Source organism: Egretta garzetta, unplaced genomic scaffold (genome assembly GCF_000687185.1).
Source record: "Egretta garzetta isolate BGI_Z169 unplaced genomic scaffold, ASM68718v1 scaffold68, whole genome shotgun sequence".
NCBI lineage: Eukaryota > Metazoa > Chordata > Aves > Pelecaniformes > Ardeidae > Egretta > Egretta garzetta.
Window position 1 is genome coordinate 5,628,459 of NW_009260774.1, and position 19,901 is coordinate 5,648,359.

At 38.4% G+C, this 19,901-nt stretch overlaps 1 protein-coding gene across 1 annotated transcript in view; it reads left to right on the top strand.

The window, feature by feature from the left end:
• Positions 1–19,901, top strand: part of ACSS3 (acyl-CoA synthetase short chain family member 3) — an 85,415-nt gene that overhangs the window by 40,004 nt on the left and 25,510 nt on the right. The window contains exon 9 of the mRNA XM_009646327.1: positions 1,663–1,766. Coding sequence (XP_009644622.1) covers positions 1,663–1,766 — 104 coding nt within the window. The remainder of the gene's footprint in view (positions 1–1,662; positions 1,767–19,901) is intronic.

Here is a 19,901-nt window from a genome sequence, read left to right on the forward strand (position 1 = left end):
AATGCAGTAATCTAATAGCTGTATCTATCGCTATCTTTTTAAACAGTAGCTTAACAAAGTCTCCAAACTGTAGCTTAGTCATGTGGTAGTGTTGCTCAAGGGCCTTGGATTTCTTTTCGTTTTGGTTTTGTTATGTAAAAAATAAATCTTACCCTTTTGAGTCCCTTCAAGGTAAATTACTCTCTAAAGTTGCCTTTTGTTCTTTGTGGACTATAGAAGCAGCCTAGAGAACTAGTTCAGGATTTTTTTGATAATAAGAGCCAGGTAAGATAAACACCATGCGTTGCTCTCAATAGAAACCATGCTGTCATGACACAGACTGATGATAGAGAATTGAATATAAAACAGCGGTTCATCTGAGTATAGTTGGCCATTCATTTTCATCTGTACATCATGAATCTGAATTCAAAGTTCTGTGTTTCTACCCGAAGAGGATTGCTTATTTGTTTGTTGAAGGTGTGAGAAAAGATTGTAAATGATTCTTCTCTTTAGTATCTTCTTATTAGGTAACATTGTCTGTCCAGTGTTATGAGTATCCCTGAGTTTATGTGCAATTTAACAAGGCTTTAAGCTGCTTGCTAGGAAATAAGAAGTGCAAAAAATCAGCTATGACATCAATAAAGCTACTGTGCAAGTGTTAGATCAAAACCTTAGCAGCACGTGGTGATGTACGGTAATGTCTAGATTCTGAATACTGACAGTCATATTTAAGAAAGCTACCATTGGCATAGAGGATCTTATCTTTTTAAACTGGGTGTGAAGTGCATTTGTAGTGCTTAATGAAGGACAGTAAAGTGTGACTAAACATCCGAGAAAAGATTATGAAGTTAAAGACAGTTTGGGTTTAATACCCAGTTATATAGCACTGCCTAATTTAACGGTAGAAACATGCAAATCGCCTCTGTCAGCACTGCCAGGTGTTCCATCTCTTCTCTGCCAACGTTGGCTACAGCATGTCCCGTGAAATGAGCTGAATTCTAGTACTGGGATCAGGGACCCAGCGCTGCTGAATGTTGTTCTGTGATCGGCATTATCTAGTAGGATTGCTGTGGTTTTAGTTTGGGTTTTTATGTTGTTTTTTTAATGTATATATAGCCAGCCCCTCCACAGGAAAATGGCTTTCGGTCCCACTGTTTCCCCTAAAACTTGTTTCCAAAGGCATTTAAAAAGACAACTCAACAGCTCGAAAAATACTAAAATCTGTTTAAATGGAACATTATTAACAACTTAAAGCTAAGAGTTATGCTACAGGCATTTCTTTTTAGTTCTCTTTATTTCTTTACTAATTTTTCTGATATCTCTTTCTGACCCTTTTTTGGTATTTAATTCTTAGGTTTTGCCTAACCGATAACTACCTAGTTCCTATGTATAGAGCATTTAATTATTTTTTACTTCCACTGACAGTTCCTTGCCACTGGTCTAGCAGGGGTTTTGCATTCTAAAAATAAAACTTCTCCATGATATTTTAAATAGCATAAATTAATATTGCAAAGATTCTAATTTTTACTCAGTAGGATGGAGCATAAAAGGAGTAAAAGTTCTCCCTCCCCTTTTCTCTTTATTTCATCCAGGAAACCAACCACAGATGTTTATTGAAGTTTTTTTCTTGTTTTCCTTTCCCCATCCAGATCAAGATATATACTTTTTTATTTTTATTTAAAGGTTCAGAACGTTATTTGTAGCTGGTGAGCACTGTGATGTGGACACGCTAGAATGGTCAAAAAAGGTCTTCAAGGTACCCGTCTTGGACCACTGGTGGCAAACTGGTGAGTGTTTTAACATACCATTTGTAAAATACAGGGAGGAGGTATTTTCAGACTTGTTTCCTGAGCCTGCAGGTAGAACAGGTTTCTCTTTCTGTGAACATTTAAATAGGCAGGACCAAATGTGAAAATAAGAATTCAAGCAGGAAGAATGTTTTTTGGAAGTGGTATAAGAAGGCCTTCAGGATATATTTAAAACACAGCATTTTTAAAAGCTAAATAGGAAAAAAAGGTGTTTCTGATGCCTGTGCTAAAAAAAAGAAAAAGAAAAAAGTTTTCATCGGTATTTTTTCCAGGTGTATTTTTATATTGTTTGCATTTGTGACTATTTTGTCACAGAAAATTTGGTATTTAGGGACGCTTTCAGGTTTAAGTTAAGTTTTTTGCACATATATTTTGTGTAATTAAAAATGAACAACCTGCAGCACAGAATAGACTCCCTGGTCTTTAATATTGTTCTGTATGGATCTCATCCAAGCTCTATTGATTTTTTGGGATGTCTCCTATTTATTTCACTGGAGGAGGATTAGGTATGTGTAGAATACAATGAAGGAATCAGAGAACCAATCTACGTGTAACTGCAAAAATCCCAGTTGAATTCTGGATTAAGGCTTGATCAAATGTATCTCCTTATAACTATGGATTAATATATTTTGATATTTCACTATTACAAGATCAGATTCGGATTTTGTTTCTTGCACACAGTATTGCCATTTACGCTAATGAAGTGTATTACAAAAACTCCCTCCTCCCCTCCCTCCTTCGCTCCCTTCCAAGAATACCTCTTCTATTTTCTGTGCGTCACTGTTTTGAGATGCAAATTTTCTCTGGTCTCTCTCTATACGGAGCAAAATGTTTTGATTCCCCTGTGGTGGGTCAGATAGCAGATATATAAGATTAGAACAGAAAGTGGAAAACTCTTTAGTTCATCTAGAATATATGTTATGTAATGAAATATGTTGAGGAGGTTTAAAATGCATCATTTTTATTAACCCCCCCCACAGTCTTAGGTAAATACTGAGAGTACTGGAAGATAGTAATGTAATTTTTTATTTAATCTTGATTTAATTTGCTAATTAATTGATAAATATGAGGGACAAGACCTATATTCTTCTCACTTCTCTATGATCCTAATGTCCGTAGGCAAGAACAGGCCTTGGTGATGCAGAATGAGCAATTAACTGAAAAAGATTAAAAGATCAAATGATGTCTTTGACTACCTACTGAACCAGCAGTAAGCCATATTACTGTATGTAATTTTGTGGGTGTTTTTATCTGCCTATGTGCACATATACATACATACATATATATATATATATATAAAATTGCCTATAGCTTTGACATACATTTAGTGAAGGGTTTAATGTTCCTGTGTTAATTCAGATGTATCTCAGTTATCAATGAAAGATCTTAAACAATCATGTGGATATATTGTACTCATAGTGTGTAGAGGTAAGACTGCGTTTGAGAGACCTTTCAGAGAAGACCATGAGCTCAGCTCAGAGCATAGTATGTTTCTTGATTTTTATATTCATGGCGTGCTCTTAAATTGTAGCATGACTTAATGAGCTAAGGCCATTTCAAATACAGTGTTTGAGAGCGTTTACTAATTTGATTAGAATGAAGACCCATTTTTATTTCCAAGTGATTTCTGTAGAAATGTGTGCTATTGAATGTAAGCAAGATGTTCAGTCTGAAGGGAAAAATTTACAAAGTCAGAGTTCCTATCAGAGAACTGAATTTCAAGAGATAAGGAGAAAGAAGGAAGGAAGAATCACAGAATCATTGGGGTTGATGGGGATCTCTTGAGGTCATCTAGTTCAACCCCCTGCTCAAGCAGGGTCACCTAGAGAGAGTTGCCCAGGATCCTGTCCAGTTTTGAATATCTCTATGGATGGGGATTCCCCAACATTTCTGGGCAGCCTGTGCCCATGTTTGACCACCCTCACAGTAAAAATGTTTTTTCTTGTGCTCGGCTGGAATTTCCCGTTTCAGCTTGTGCCTGTTGCCTCTTGTCCTGTCAGTGGGCACCACTGAGACGTCTATCTGCCGTTGTTCCCTCCCATGCAGTATTCATACACATCGACAAGATCTCCCCTGAGCCTTCCACAGACTGAACAGTCCTAGCTCTCTCAGCCTCTCTCCATATAAAAGATGTCCCTTTTCCTGGGTGTTCACTGGATTCTCTCCAGTAGCTCCATTTCTTGTACTGGGGAATCCAGAACTGACATTTGCTCTATTCCAGTCTTCAGGAACCTCTCCTAGTCGCCATGACCCTTGTAGGGTAATCTAGAGTGGCATTGCAATGACATCAGCCAGCTCCCTCAGCACTCCTGGATGCAGCTTGTGAGACCCCATGGACTTATGTGTGCCCAGTTTGTTTAAGTGCTTCCTAACCTGGTCCTCTTCCACCAAGTGTAAGTCTTCCTTGCTCCAGAGTCCCTCTGGTCTCAGGGGTCTGGGAATCCTGAAAGTCACTCTTACCAGTAAAGACTGAGGAGAAGGTGGCATTCAGTACCTCAGCCTTTTCTGTGACCTTTGCCACCAGATCCCCTGTCCTGTTCAGCAGCGGGCTCATGTTTTCCCTACTCTTCCTTTTGCTGTTTTGGTACTTCTAGAATCCTTTCTGGTTGCCCTTCATGTCCTTTGCCAGATTCCACTTCAGGTGAGCCTTGGCTTTCCTAACCCCATCCCTGCAAAACTGGACAGCAACTTTATACTCCTTCTGGGTCATTTGCCTCTACATCCACCTCTTGTACACTTCCTTTCTATGTCTGAGTTCAGTCAGGAACTCCTTGCTCATCCATTCAGGCCTCCTGCCTTTGATTTCCTATTTGTCAGGATGGACTTCTCTTGAGCTTGGAGGAGGTGATCCTTGAATATCAACCAGCTCTCCTGGAGCTCTTTCTCTCTACATCCCATCGGATTCTAAGCAGATCTCTGAAGAGATTAGTCTGATGTCCTGAAATCCAGGGCTGTGGTCTTGCTTTTGCCTTGCTCCCTCTTTTCAGAATCTTTAACCCCATTGTCTCATGGTCACTGGAGCCAAGGCTGCTCCTGACCATTTCTTCCCTGTTTGTTAGTATGAGGTCCAGCAGAGCACCCTTTCTTATTGGCTCCTTGATCACCTTTGTCAGGAAGTTGTCATCAATGCACTGCATAAACCTGGATTGCTTGTGCCCCACTGTGTTGTCCTTCCAGAAGACACCAGAGTGCTTAAAGTCCCCCATCAGGATGAGGATCTGTGAATGTGAGACTTCTTCCATTTGTTTGAAGAAGGCCTCATCTGCAGGCCTCATCCTGATCAAGGGGTAGGTCTCCAGCAGATACTCACTACAACAGCATGAATGTTGGTCTGCCTGCTGGTCTTCACCCATAAGTTCTCAACTGGCTCCTGACCTGACCTCTGACAAGGCAGAGCCCCTCTCACATAAAGTGCAACATCCCCTCCTTGCCTCCTAGGCATAAGAAGAAGTGCTTAATAGAATACAAGCTAATAAACTAGATTCAAACTTTAAAATAGATTACGGTCAGATCTGGCAAGTGAGATGAAATACAAATGCTTTTCCCCACACTGTCCTGTGTTCCTGAACTCCCCTTGAGATTAACATGCTCAAATGCTCAGGGGGAAGAAGTGGATCCTCCTCCCTCTGAAAGGCTTTGCTTGTACTGGAGCACAGCACCCGGGGCAGCAGACAAAAGCAACCTTCCCTTCTGCTGTTCAGTCACCTCTTTTTAGCAGAATACAAAATGTATCCTGTTAACTGTGAAAAAACGAGCAGTTATGTCACATTCAACTGTGTGTGTCACTTGGTAAAATTTTGTTGAAAGTGGGTTTCCATGCTGGAAAAGCCTTTTCAATCCAGTAGTACTGTATTGCCATACACTAGGTTAAAGCTGTAAGGTGCTGAATATGAGGGATTTTGCAGAGTAGATAACTAACTGGCTATTTCACTTCATATTAGAAATGTTCAAGGTTAGTGATTGATGACAGAGTAGAGGACCCAAAAATTCAGAAATAACAATTTTCCGAACTATCTCTAAAATAAAAAAATCACAACTAGAAGCACAGAATAAAAACCCCAATCACTTCTAGCAGGAAGAAGTCGAGACAATTAGCTGTTTTATGTAGAGCTAATAATTTTTGAGTGGATTTTTTTTATAACAAAATTCAATTCAAAATAGGAAACTATTAAATTTTATGAATTCCCCTTTTTGCAATGAAATTGTACCTGAAGTTATAAAATGCTGTTTTGTTATGCCTGAGATTGAAAGCTTATGACTGACTTCTAGATATGAAAACACTTTTGACCTTTGATAATCTGGAAGATTGTTACTTATTCCCCAGTTTCTTATTTGTCTACTTTCTTCCAAAACAAGAGCATTGCAAAACTAGGAGAAATGTTGGCATCTTAATTTTACCTGAATACTGTAGATCTTACTTATGCTGTTATGTCTTAGTTGCTGATTCTTCCAACTGAGGCTAAAGCAGAAGATGGAGGAGGAGGGCAATCCAGTATCTGAGTAGCGTTTCTTGTATGATGGGCTAATTTCTATTCCCTTGTTTATGACTGAGAAAAGGAAGGGAGAGATTAGCTTTGTAGAGATGAGAAGCAACCGAGTCATTATTTGGAGGTGGAAATGAGTATGAGTGAAGGGAAACAAAAGGCTGACAAACAAATGTATTCTAAAATGAAAAGGGAGTGTAAACCACTTGCTTCTTCAGGTTTAGTAAGGTATCTTCAAAGGTCTTGGACCCTTTGCCATATATTGAAACTAAAAATAAATGACTATGGACAAAGAAAAACAGGTCGAGTTTTCTTTCATTCTGTCTGGAAGATTTATGGAGTGTATGAAATCACTGTGAGTTGGAACAGTACTTCGAAACAGAAGAAAGCTTTCATTAGAGGACTTCAAAGCACCTACACCTGGAAAACCCGATGGATTAAAACTTTGATTTCTTTCAATATGCCTTCATCAATAACACTTCTTTTAAATGTTAATATTTGTGTTACAAGAACAGTGAGCACATTTTACAGGCTGTGAAATGTATGCCACAGGATCAATGAGCAGCAAGGAAGATTCAAGGCAGTAAGGACTGATCAACACTCACTGTTTTTTTTTGGAGATGTGGCAATGGATGAAAGAATGGTACTTTCAGATTCTGTGCTTATCTGTACATGGAGAGAGGATAATCTTGTTTTGGATTTGTACAGGTGTCTAGTTTTTGCTTATTTATACAAAATGACACTTTGCATTTAAATAGCAATTTTCATCTTCAAAGTAAATTAATTCTTTTAACACCCTGTGAAGTAAGTAAAGTTATTCCAGTCTTGCAGACATTAAATTGAGAAAGACAAGAATCTTGCCCCAAGCTATGCAGGAAGCCATTGCAAATTCAGTTTTAGAAAATAGAGTTTTTCTTACTCAGAGATAAATTTTCTTATCATATTTACATATGTTTTGTGATATTTTATCTGAAAGGGAACAGGAATGCACATTTTGGACCTTGTTCTGTCTCTGTATGTATTCCAGGTCAATACATTAGAGAGCACCTCGACAAATCTATTTGAAATAGCCTAAACAGTGTTTGGGTTGTACCTGCTGTGTCACATCCTTGAGAGAGGCCTCAATACACAAAGAAGTGCGAGTTTGGGTTACCTGGGTTTTGGAGCTAGGTTTGAATTTTAGAAGAAAAAAAGGGTAACAGCAATGGGGATGTGAAGAGCTGTGGAAGCATGAAGGCTCTGAAAGCTTGTGTTAAACATCCTCAACTGCTTTCATGCTAGCTAGTATTTTGTAGTAAAAAAAATAAAATGAAACTCTACCATGTAATTTTTGACGTTTTTAAAAGAAGTTACAAAGTCAGATTTCTGTTTCTTTGTAAGTATAGGATATAAAGGTTTTTGTTCTCTTGATAATTCTAAATAGAAACATTTTGAGACTGTCTTTGAGGATGTATAGGAAAATTGAGGTGAAACAGAACTGAAACTGAAAATGTAGTGATAAAATTTGACATGTATAAAATCTCAGTCAAGAGGCATATTTCCATACAACCTTTTTGGTTGTGTAATACGGGAATCAAAGTTACAGAGCATGCAAGTGTAGGAGGTTCAAATTGGAGGTATCTGCTATGTCCTGAGTGTCAGCTCACTAACAGGCAGAACTATGAGAAGGTTGCGCATGTTTTCTGTTTTCATGGAAATAAGCTCCCTTATCCAGTAATGAATAGGTGTCTGCAGCAGGCATTAGGACAAAAATCACGTAGTGCTTGCTACATTATGGCTGCTGAAAAAGAACGTTATCGTATGCACACATTGTAATGAGATTTTGGGTACTCTAAGACATAGTGTGCTAAAATTTACTGGTAGGAATTCCCCAAGTTCTGTAGCACAATTAATTAATGTATTCTATCACTTTTAATATTGTTCTTGTTCCTACTCTATATCTTACCTCTAAAACATGCAGCTGCTACATTGGTAACATTTCTATTAGGACATTTTATTATCGTTACTACATAATTCCAGATAGTAATGGTTATACAGATCTTTTATTAGGACAAATACAAACAAAACAACTGTATCATTGAATTCAGTGTAAAAAATATGAATCATAGTTAAGTGTACTCACTGTAATATATTTCAGTGAACTACTTCCTCCCACAGTCATGTATGGGGAAGACTTTATTAATGTGGTCTCCAAGCAGCATGACATGGTCCCCAGTCTTCACTTTCTACTGTGTTGTCTTGGCAACATTGTGCAGAATCTTCTTCTCATGAGTATCCGGAAAGATGGATTTTGCAACTGAATTCTGTTAGCTAATCTTTCCAGGTTCCCACTACAGAACTGGTTTTTAGGTGAATTACCTTGTCAGTCTAGACCTCCATCTCCCCATATTTGACAACTGGATTCCAGATTTTGTTCTTCAGTCATCCATCTGTTTTGCCCCATTCAAAACTGTGCAGATCAGTCGAGTGCATTCCTTAATATGATGCATTTCAGTCCAGTCCATTCCTTTAATTTGGTGAAATTTTCAGATGAAGAGGCAGCAGAAAAGGTAGACTAAACAAAATGTGACTGTTTAATTTGCAGTAAAAGGGTCAATTCTTTGATTTTTTTTTTTTTTTTTTTTTTTTTTTTTTTTTTTTTGAGTGTCAGAAATTCAGTTCAGGAGTTATTGAGCCCAGGCATCTGGAGCTGAGATGAAAGAGATGAAACAGATTTCTTCCAAAGTCCAGGCTACTGGTTTAGGTTATCAGATGGTGCCTTGTTGTAGATGCAGTTCATGATTTTTAAAGACGTGTATCCTGTCAAGACTAGGATTGTATTTTTTAGTGGAAGCTAATATTCTGCACAACTGTTCTTCAGAAGTGGGAATTACTCTGCAGAAACTTCTGCAGCTCTGCAGCCCTGAATTACAGAGTCCTCTGAGCATGATTTTCTGGATAACTGAACTTATAACAGGTGTTCATGGAGAGGAAGAGGAGAAAAGTGGCCGTTTATCATGTCTCTACCTGGGGGCTTGCATTCTGTGCTTTTAGGGATATGAACATAAAGATTGTTTCAGCCGTTGTTTGTTCCTTTGTAATCAGACTTGGGCAGATGTGGACTGCGTGTCATTAGTTAGAGTAGCTCATCATTCCTTCAGTATCATGTTACGACACCCAGTTCAGACAGGTTTTCGGTTGCCCTTATTGGAGGAGAGAGAGGAGAAAAATTTTTTAGGGGCCATGGGCAGAGACTGACCTTTCAGTAGTGTGTGGTTGTCTCATTCTGTACTGTGGCCTTTACCATTAGCTTCAGAGAAAGGAAAAAGAACATAATTGTATGTATTTTTTTCTTTGTCTCTCTGGTCAACCTGTGTCAAAATCAAGGAGCTCTTTCCTAACTCGTCGTGATGATTGGCATCTCTCTTGAGGTTGGAGCATTCATAGTTCTTGCAATTCTTATCTTATGATAATTTAACATAACTTAAAGGAGTGACATGGATTTAAATTAGGGTTTGACACTCTTCTTTTATAGTGAGCCAGGTAATTTGGGCAATATTGCTTTGGGGGAGCCAACCAGTCTCTTAAACCTGTGAAGAGCAGTTCATGCCTCTCTGTCTCAGCATTCCAGTAATGTTACCACTCAGATGTAGAGGAAGAGTGGGAGACCTGCTCTTCCTCAGCATGGGACATCAGAGCCCTCAATCTGTCTGTACATCCCAGAAATGTGCTGTAATTGCAGAGACAAAATTTCCTCAGCCTCACTCTCCTTCCACCCCACCTTTTTTGGTGTTTCATTATGGTATAAACTACTTGGGCCTTTGGGCAGTCATGTGGAACATTGGAATTACAGAAATTTCTTAAATGAGCCTTTATTTGGAATGTGGTAGAACTGCTTACGTGTGAAAACTTGACCTCAGAGCACCCTGTTTCCAGGTGGGTAGAGAAGAGAGTTAAGCATTGAAGACTGCTGGTATTCAGAACCAGGCATTTTACTCGTGTAGTCCTTGTGAATCTAATGCTGAAATATTGTATCTCTGTTCATGCTAATAGAGTATAGCTTCTTCATCATATATGATTTGTGACATGCCTTAGTAAAATGGGTGACATAGCTTCCTCAGTTGGCTTGCCCTCCATAGCATTTCAGTCTTTTGTCATCTATACTCATCTTCCAGTCTTGAATTTTCCTGAGTTTTCTCTGTGCAATCCATGTGGAATGGATTCTCCTTCAGAAATTCAGGTTGCATCTGCTTAGCTGAGAAATACTTTTTACAGAAATCTCTTGTTCATTACTATGTACTGCTTGTGCATTTGTTGGACATCCAAGAATGTATGTGTGGATTATATATATATATTTTCTAAGGTGTTTTTACTTTGAATGAATCATTACAGCTGCATAGGTTTATTATGGTCTTTAGTGCTGGTCACTGTCTCCCTGTTTCATGAAGTGAAGTGAATTTCTCCTCCAAATAAGTTTCTCTCTTGAGCGTTATTTCAGATGCACATTTCACATGGCTTTGAGTTCTCCCATCCATTTTGGGAAATGCACCATGTTTCAAAGACGGCTCTGGTTCAGAGGTGGCAGGAGTGTTGTGGCTTGAAAAAAGATGGATAGATCCCTTTTGTTTTTCTTTATGGAATTGATTACAGTTTAGGCATGGTTAAGTCAGTAAGCACACTAGGTCCTTCTAGCAAGAAAAAAACCATGCACCTGTGTTCTTTAAATTGCTGGGAAGGTTCTCTTTTCCTCCTGGCTGTTCTCTTTTTTTTTTTCTTCCCACTGGTCAGCACCTCCTCTGTGTTGATACAAATTCAGTATCAGGTGTGCCGTAGCCACTCTTGTCTCATTTGTGCTGACATTTTCCAACTTAGAATTGATAGAAAGTATGTGTTAAGCTTTTCTGCTCTCATTTGACTTCAGTTTCTTAGTGCTTATTAATCTTAATCTTTTCTGACTGTCTTTCCACATGCAGCCGGGGACGTGCGTTAAAATGAATGAAGTGTCATAAATGTTTTCCTCTTTTTTAATAAAAATTTCATTGATGTGGTTTAGAAGATTGAAAATAAAAGAACTGTAAAGCAGTCTTAAGTTATGGAGCTCAGCCATGAATGATGTTTAGTGTGCACTGTGCAGGCAAATGAAGAGGAAGAGGGGACACCTTTAGGAATGGACATGTTAAATAAGAGTAGGGCGGTCTCATCTGCCTGGAGGAGACAAGCAGTGGCAGCACCTCCAGTTTGTGTGCGTGTGAAGATGTTACAGGTTGCTGCTCTCACTCTTGTCGCATGGCAACTGCTTTTTCTGTTGCTGAGAGAATAAAGTCCTCATTAGTGTAAAGTAGATGATTTTCTTGATGATTTAAGAACAGGAAAGCTAGTAGCTGCATGGATCTAGTGCATGGAAGGAATGATCCTCTGCAGGATTTAAGGCTGTCCAGTGAAGGTAGAAAGAGAGAGAACAGGAGTTTATGAGATGTTAGACTCCGACATGGAAAAAAATATTTGAATTGCACAGTAGTAATTTTATCTGTCTCTTCCATCTTGGCAATATTACTATGCACACAATATATTAAGATTTCCCAAAATGATTAAACAGTAAATGGTTAGCACTGAGATGTGTAATTAATTTTTATAATCTGCATTTATCTCTTAGTATTTCATCATGTATCAGTTATGATGCTATAGTAGGAGGAAAATAAAAAGTCAAAATTAATTTTTATTCTGAAAATATATTATAATTCAATGCATTTCCTGACTTTATGCATTTTTAAACATGCCATCTGACATCTTCAAAATATGACCCAAAAGTTTTCTGTTCTCTGATTATCTTGGCTGTCATTTTGCTATAGGCAACTTGTAAGATGTACATTATAAATTACCATTTGGAGGCAAAGGAGCCTGGTATATTTACAAAATGAATGCATAAACTTCTGGTGCTTTATAACTAGCTTGCCAGTTCGCGATAGCTTAACTTAATTTCCTTCTTTGGTTTTAATATTTGTCATGGCCCACCAACCTTTAGCTAAGCTAGTTAGAGCCTCTTTACAGTTACATTCTGTACGTTTATTCTGGAGATGTTATTTGGATGTGCTTTGAAATCTTCAGAGGCCTTGTGTATACATACGATACCGCAAACGGCACAGTTTGTAAATACGTTCTGTGTTTGGATGGGGTTGTGAAAGGGAGCGTTGCGGGAATTTTAATGGGTTTGGGGGTTGAGCTTGTTTTTAATGAGTGGACTGAATATAGAATAGAACTGTTATACAAGAAGTATTTGGCCTTCACAAGTGTAATATGTATTCAAGGTAATAGATACATTATGGCTACAAGTGCTTTGAAACATTTAGAAAATACTAAAAGAATTGCTGGTTTCTCTTCTGACCTTACATTCTAAGAATAAGCATGGAAACTCAGGCACTTTCAGAAAATACATTGCTTTATAAACAAAATGGATTTTATTTTGAGAAACAGGCTTCAGATTTTCAAATAACTTTAGCTTATTTTGTGATTATTCTTTTTTCTTGTGCTTCTCTACATTCACAAGAAATGAGGAAACCCTCTGCTTCTGGCCAGCTGTACACAGCTGTTGTTGCACATGTGTTACTGTGGCTCCACAGTCGGGTTAATACTAACACCATAATTTCTAAATTGTGCAAACAAACTTGACGCTGTCATTCTCAGTGCTGTATATGTGCATAATAATATGGGAATGCTTGCCTATTTATTTGAATATGAATATACTTTAATCAGTGCAACAGTACATATAATGCAGTATTTCCTTTTAAAGGCTGGAAGTAGTGTCCCAGCTGAGGTGGGAGGCATTCATCGATACCACTGCAGGTTAGGATCTGATGTAAAGTTAAACCGATAGAATAATGACATAGATGAGCTTTCAGAAAGCTATTTGTCACTAAAGCTCCATTTCAGAAAAATGGCCTGGCTTATGAAAGCATTTAAATGTGTACCTGTGTTGCATTTGACGTTTAAAATGTAAAGCAATATCCTAAACTATGAATTAGACTAAATGGACAAATTGATTGTGGGGGAGGAAATACTTGTGATACTATTCCTGTTTTAAATGAAACATACTGAGATAAATAGCGCGGTGCTGGTGGTGTGTAATTGGGTGTGTGATTTGTCAACGATCTAAACTTATGTTAGTGCAAACCACCAGTGAAAGAGGGAGTGGAGCATCCCTGCTTCATCTCTGGCGCTGCCTTTGTACTGCTGCTGTTAGGCCAGTCCTACCGTGCATGTGGCCGCATGGTGAGCAGAATCAGAGCACTGATTCAGGCAAAAATGAACCTGGCTGGAAGAAAGATTTTTTTTTTTATTTTTTTTTACTTTGAATCAGTTCAATCCAATTCCATGTAAAAATGGGGGAAAAAGGAAAATGGGAATGCACAGACAAGGTGTAGAAGGATAATGAGACCACGCTTTTTTTACAGTTAGCTTCACTGATGTGCATTTAAATTAGCTCAAGTCAGCTGTGCAGTGTCCAGTTGTGCATTTTAATTACAAAATCATCCTTCTTCATATAATGGATAATGAAAATGAATATGGCTGTCACATTGTTGTCCCTTTTAGCTGTTGTCTTTCAGACAGTAACCACTTTCTGTGGTGTCTGTAGTGTATGGCCCTGTTGTTGATTGAGCACCCTACCATAAAATAAAGAATATAGAGGATAAGGAGAACTTCAAGTGGAAGTGAATACTGAACAGCAAGTAGTCATAACCGGAAAAAAAGCAAATTTTTGTGCAATGCATTGGTCCTATTGTACAAATACATCTGTACTGGAGGGCGTTTAATTAACAGATCTTTCTGGTTTCCCTAGTCACCCTTTAAAAAATCCATTGGTTAATTTCCCATTTATATTTCTTTTCTGTGTTTTCTGAGTGAAGTTTCTACACTACTGTTTCAGAGTAGAGAAAGTTAAGCAGCTAAGTAAAGTTTTTTTAAGGCTCTGTATACAGTTTAACCAAGTGAGAAAGGTCAAATTTAATTTCACGTAGATGTGAAGAACAGGTGAAAACCACTTGTTTTTCTGTGAGGCTTACAGTTAACTTGTAGAGGTCTTAGCTCTGATTTGTAGAGTACTAGTGGGATGAACGAACACGTTTTGCAGCCATCCCACCTCAAGGTAACAAATTCTTCTGATCTTCTGCCAAATGAATGTAATCTAAATTGTGAGCAGCCTGATGGACAAGGTCATGCTTTAGATGTGATAGTCTCTCTAAATAATATTCAAGCAAGAAAGTCTGAACTGAAATTCTTTCCAGTTGGTTTACTGCGTATTTTTTACCCTATCTGTACTTAAGTTTATAAGGAGTTGAAAAAGTCCTTGTAGGAAAAGCATGAAAATCCCAACTACAAATCACTCAACTTGCACGCCTCGCCTAAAATTTGATACTTCTTGTGAGTTTTCCTAAGATAGACCCCTCCTACTCACTTACCGTATTTTGGTATTCTGTATGCACCTGGTATTTATTGTGTTGATGCTGCATGTGCTTAATTCGCAAGAGGAATAAGTTAAGAATGCAGTCAGATGGAGGAAAAATAAATGATAATTACCATCACTGTTCAAGAATTTTTCTGCTGCATCTGTCATACTCCTCCGAAATAAAGGGTGAAATGAAATACCAAACGATGCATGAAAGAGTTTTTGAAGTTTCACTACTAGCCAGCAAAGCCTTTCACAGTTTAGGATGACAGATTGTCTTTAATCTAACCTAATTGTGCATAATGTGTGAATTGGATTTAATTTCACACTTGCTTTCTGACAGTTGGTAAAACTGAATCAGGGAATCCTTAAGAATTTACAGTTCTCCAGATTCTTCAGTCATTGTTGTCTCCTTGTGGCACTTTTCTGTTATAATTTGCTGCAGTACCCTGCTAAATATATTAGAAGATGAGAATTTCAGTAAATGTAAGCTCTGTCATTAAATTTTACTTCATTTGATGACAGGCTTAAGCAAAATGAAGAGGAAATGAGTAAAATGGACGGGGAAGTTCATGATATAATTATCATAGATCTGAAAAGCATTTTTCACTAGCCTTTACTCTTAGAAGGCGGTAAAAATCATGGCATATCAACATATCCTAACAGCGTGGGTACAGCTGTACTGTGGACTTCTGTGGCAGTCTGCCAGCTGACAGCCCAGCATCACACATAGCATTGCGTTGGGATTATCCAACCTGTTCTCCTCTGTGCCCTTTGGTGCCCTGGGATAATAGTGGCCAGGTGTCACCTTGTTTTAATGTTGATGGATAATTAGCATCAGACTATTTGTTGTTAAATACCCAGCACTAGCCAGGTGTACTTGGTCTTTCTATGCATGAATGCTTCATCACATCTCATGTACTAACCTGGAGCTGAGCAGAAAATGCAGATTGCTTCCAGGGAAGAGATGAAGAGAACTTCATGGCAAAATTTTACAGTGGATATTTTTGAGTCCTTGCTGAAGGCATGGCGGAGCTGTGCTGTACAGAGGCGAAACAATTATCCGAAATTATCTTTTCCAAGACCAGTAAGCATACGACTGAAGTGGTGCTTGTGCTACCAGCCTGCAGTATGGCTGTCTAGACAGAATTTGTCAGGCTTAACAGTGCTAAGTCACAAGTTGTGAGTAAGGCCACCTACTGCCAGTGCAGTCAGAGACTTACAAACTTTGTCGGGTTTTAGTGATGAAGAACTGACTGGGAAACTGGCTTCTTTGCTCTGCACAGTCATATGCTGAAGGAAATGAGGTCTGTATGAATGCTTGATGGTCTGACCCCTGAATCCTCAGGACCCTCCCAGTACCTTTTATTTCTGTGATGTGTTAGATTTGGTTTTATTATAAGGAAGCAGCGTGGTATGCTGGGATGCAGTTTTTGAGTGCTGTAATTCATCTGGTACTGTGGTTTTCTGTTCCTGGACACCCAGCAGTTGTTGCCATACTAGAAATAATGTTGCTGTTACTTTATTGATTTCTTTGTTATACCCTTTCTGGCATAATTAAAATGACCACTGGGGGCGGGGGGTGGGGAGCATGTAAGGTAAGGAGTCTCTTCAGAACTGGATTCTGGCTGTGTGGATGGATTTGTTATCAGTTGCTACCTAAGCTTTCTCCTTTCCATAGACCCTCTTCTCCATTTTATCAGTGCTGTCTTTTGCTGGAATAATTCCTTTAATTCCCCTCTATCAAAATGACAGCTTTGGTGGGAGAATGGCTCAAAACAGCATTGCCACAGTGAGAATTCAGTGTATTACATTTGTTGTATTCATTAATGTGTTAATGTATGACAGTTGCTCCCTTTTCTTCTTTTTTTTTTTCTTCCTGCTATGTAACAGCTTCCCACCTCTTTTGCATGCTTCCAGTGTCTGCCTATTGCATCCTGAGAAATTCAAAGCAGACAGCCTTATATTACTCACTTAGTGCAGCCCCAAACTCAAATATTAATGTCAGAATGCCGTGTGGTTTTTCTAAGTACTTCCTATCAGAAAATACAATATTTCAGCAGTGTGACAATCTATTATGCTGAGGAACATGAGACATGGTCTAGAAATTGTAATATATCAGGAATGTAAGTGGTACAGGGCATTTTTCATCTTTAAAGTCCTGAGTTATTTCAGAACTGTTTATTTTGATTGAACTTGACTGTTGACTGTGAATGAGCAATTTTGAGCACAGAACATACTAGCTGTTGCTCTGCATCATTTGGCAGAGCACAGCTTCTGCAAGTCAGGTACATGGGCAGGTGTAAGCTTTTTGATGAATAAAGTCAGGCACACCCTTACAGACTCTCCTTGCTACTCCTAAGAATGCGCTTTTTGCTTCTGCATCAGCAGCCACCTTCTACTGATGTAAGAATTGCTTTCAGAGATGCAAATGCAACAAAAATGCCTGTATCAGACTAGTCATTAGCTGTCCAATGTAGCTCATAAATAACTTTAAAATAATACCTTTCACTTACTTGTAGAGTGGGACAAAACAAAGAACATCACATCTTCGAATTTAGAGGGCTATTTCTTTACATCAGCCCTTACCCTGAAAGTAAAAACGTAAGGAGGGACTTGGGATGCTTTAAAAGCGATGATTTTAAGATGATCTCTCGCTAACTCTCTCTTCCAAGTCTCAGTGAAGTGTTTTTCATTGTTCTCCGAGGTATATATATTCATTCCATTATAACTCAGAGCAGATGCTGAATGTAGTTACCAGACTAGTTGTGAAACATTGCTCTTCCACTGTAAAACATTGCTCTTCTAAATAGCTGTTTCACTGACACATTATAAGGTGTTACGGAAAAAAGGAAATTGGTTTTATGATCCAGTTGTCCCTGAAAAGCCAGAGAGTGAGCTAATGTGCGGGCGTAGTGAGTGGAAGGTTACCACCTCAATGTTTGCAGAAGGGACTGACTGGAAGACAGATCTACTGTTCTGCTCCTTACTTTAAAAATATGCAAGTTCCTAAAGGCTTCAGCATTGGGAATCTGTCTAGATGGTGTGCATTAATTTCAAAGAATCTGCAACTATAAACAAGTGAATGTCAGCTAAGAGATGTCTGCTTGTACATTCAGAAACCTGATGTAAGGGGTAGGTGGAATATAATGTCCGTTTTACAAGCGTTATCCTTCTTCAGACCATTGCTGTTTTAACTTTTCACTCCTGGGTCTTGTAACCTGCATATAGGTCCTGACTTGAACTGTAAAGAAACCAACCTTAATTGAGACGAAAGATTCATAAGCAACTTTACTTGTTGGAAAGGGCCACACAGTACTTGTATTACACATAATTGGTAAGGAAAATTTCTCATCAGTACTTACTTTTCTCTATTCCTCTGAAGGGGATGGTTTCTTCTCAGCAGGATTTTGAATTGAATTCCACTTCACAGTCAGACCGTCTTTCCTGCGATAAAAAATGCTGCCCTAGGAAGGGGTTGCTGTTTTCTGATAGGCTTGGGAAATTGGTATTTCAGTCCAGCATCCTGTTTGGAAGAATATGCATTGATTTTCCCAAGAAATGTAGAGCACAAAGATTCATGCTATCCTTTGACAGTATTCCTTCATGCTTCTACATTGAAGGGAATCTTTAGCATTCAGGAACTGTTAACCTAACACAAAGAGCAGATGCTTTTGGGAGTCCCTCTCTGAATTAATATCTCATCCAAGCACCAATGTATGTATCTAAAAAGTCTTATTGACCCATGGGAACTGAATGTACGGCTTAGAGATTAGAGCACTGGGTAACTACGAAAATGATATATCCACTGGTAATTGAGAAAGCAATAGAAGAAATAACAGCAATTATAAAGGCCTATTCACAAAGTTTTAAACTTTGTGATTATTATTTAAAATAAGGGGACTTTCATTCAGTCTTAGTCACTGTTGTGAGTAGGGACAAATACAGACAAATCAGTATGATGAAGTTTCCTTTCTAGTTTATATTGTTTTCATTAGCAGTGTATCAGAGAGTCAAGCAAATCCAAACTAATTTTTAGAAATTTCAGATTCTCCCTCTCCCCTCAGGGTTTTTTGATTGCGAGCTCTTGATTAGAAATGTTTGTCAACGCCCAGTTTGTGCAGGTCTTAGTGGTACATCAGGTTAACAGTGATGCTGTGTTCCCTGCCTCTCAGTGGGAAACCTAATTACTATGTTTTGGTGATAGGAGGATACCTTTCTCAGCCGATCTGTTACGGTATGGTTTTTAGCTCTTGCCATGTAATATGTAAAGCAAGATACACTTTGTGCTACCACTTCTTTACCTCCTAACACTGTCAAAAAATAAACTGTCCTTTCCACTGTCTTTTCTGATTCACTGTTCTCTAAGAAAAAAATACCTATTTTCATTCTGTTCGAGGAAAAGAAGAAAAAAATTCTTCAGAAAATGAAGCTCCCAGAATGTCAAATAAATTGGGAATTTTCTTTCCCACAATTTTCAGTATGATCACAGGTGGGGTATGTTGGAGCATTCTGATATTGTGTCAGTGTTGTAATTGTAGTTTGGGTGTTTAGCTTGTTGGAAGAAGAGATCAGGATCTGTGCTTGTGTGGGAAATGTGCTTTATGTAGAAGGGGGAACAGGGAAAAATGAGGAACCAACTAAGCAAACTTCTTAACCTTTTTTAACCTTTATTAACATTGAGGGTTGATAATTCTCATTCTGTGCCCCACAGCTGGAGTTAGGCTCTAGCTTAACTATGCTTTGTTAATGCTAATTTTCAGCTACTTACTAACACCTAACATGAAACCACCACAAGTTTCTGTAATTTTGTTCTTGTTCTTGCTTTTTTTAGCACTTGGATACTCATATAACAACTTCTGAAGTGGCAGGTGAATGCTATGGAAGCTGAGAAAATTCACGGCAAAACCAACTAATTTCCTAATGCAAGAGAACTGAAAACAGTTTTAACCATACTGATCAGATACAAATATAGAGCTGAAGACAAACCAGCTTTGTGGTACTGACACTTGAAGGTGGTGTGGACTATGAATTCCAGGCCAAGTGACCTGAGAGTTGTGATGTCTCTGGAATGATAAAGCCACATTTTTAGAATAGAAGTCTCCTACTGTGTTCCTGCTAATATGTACAACCACCTACGCTTTGTTTTCTGTGTCTCAGAGTTACAGCAGCATTTAAAAAAACCTTAATTTCTATAGATTTTTTTCTTGG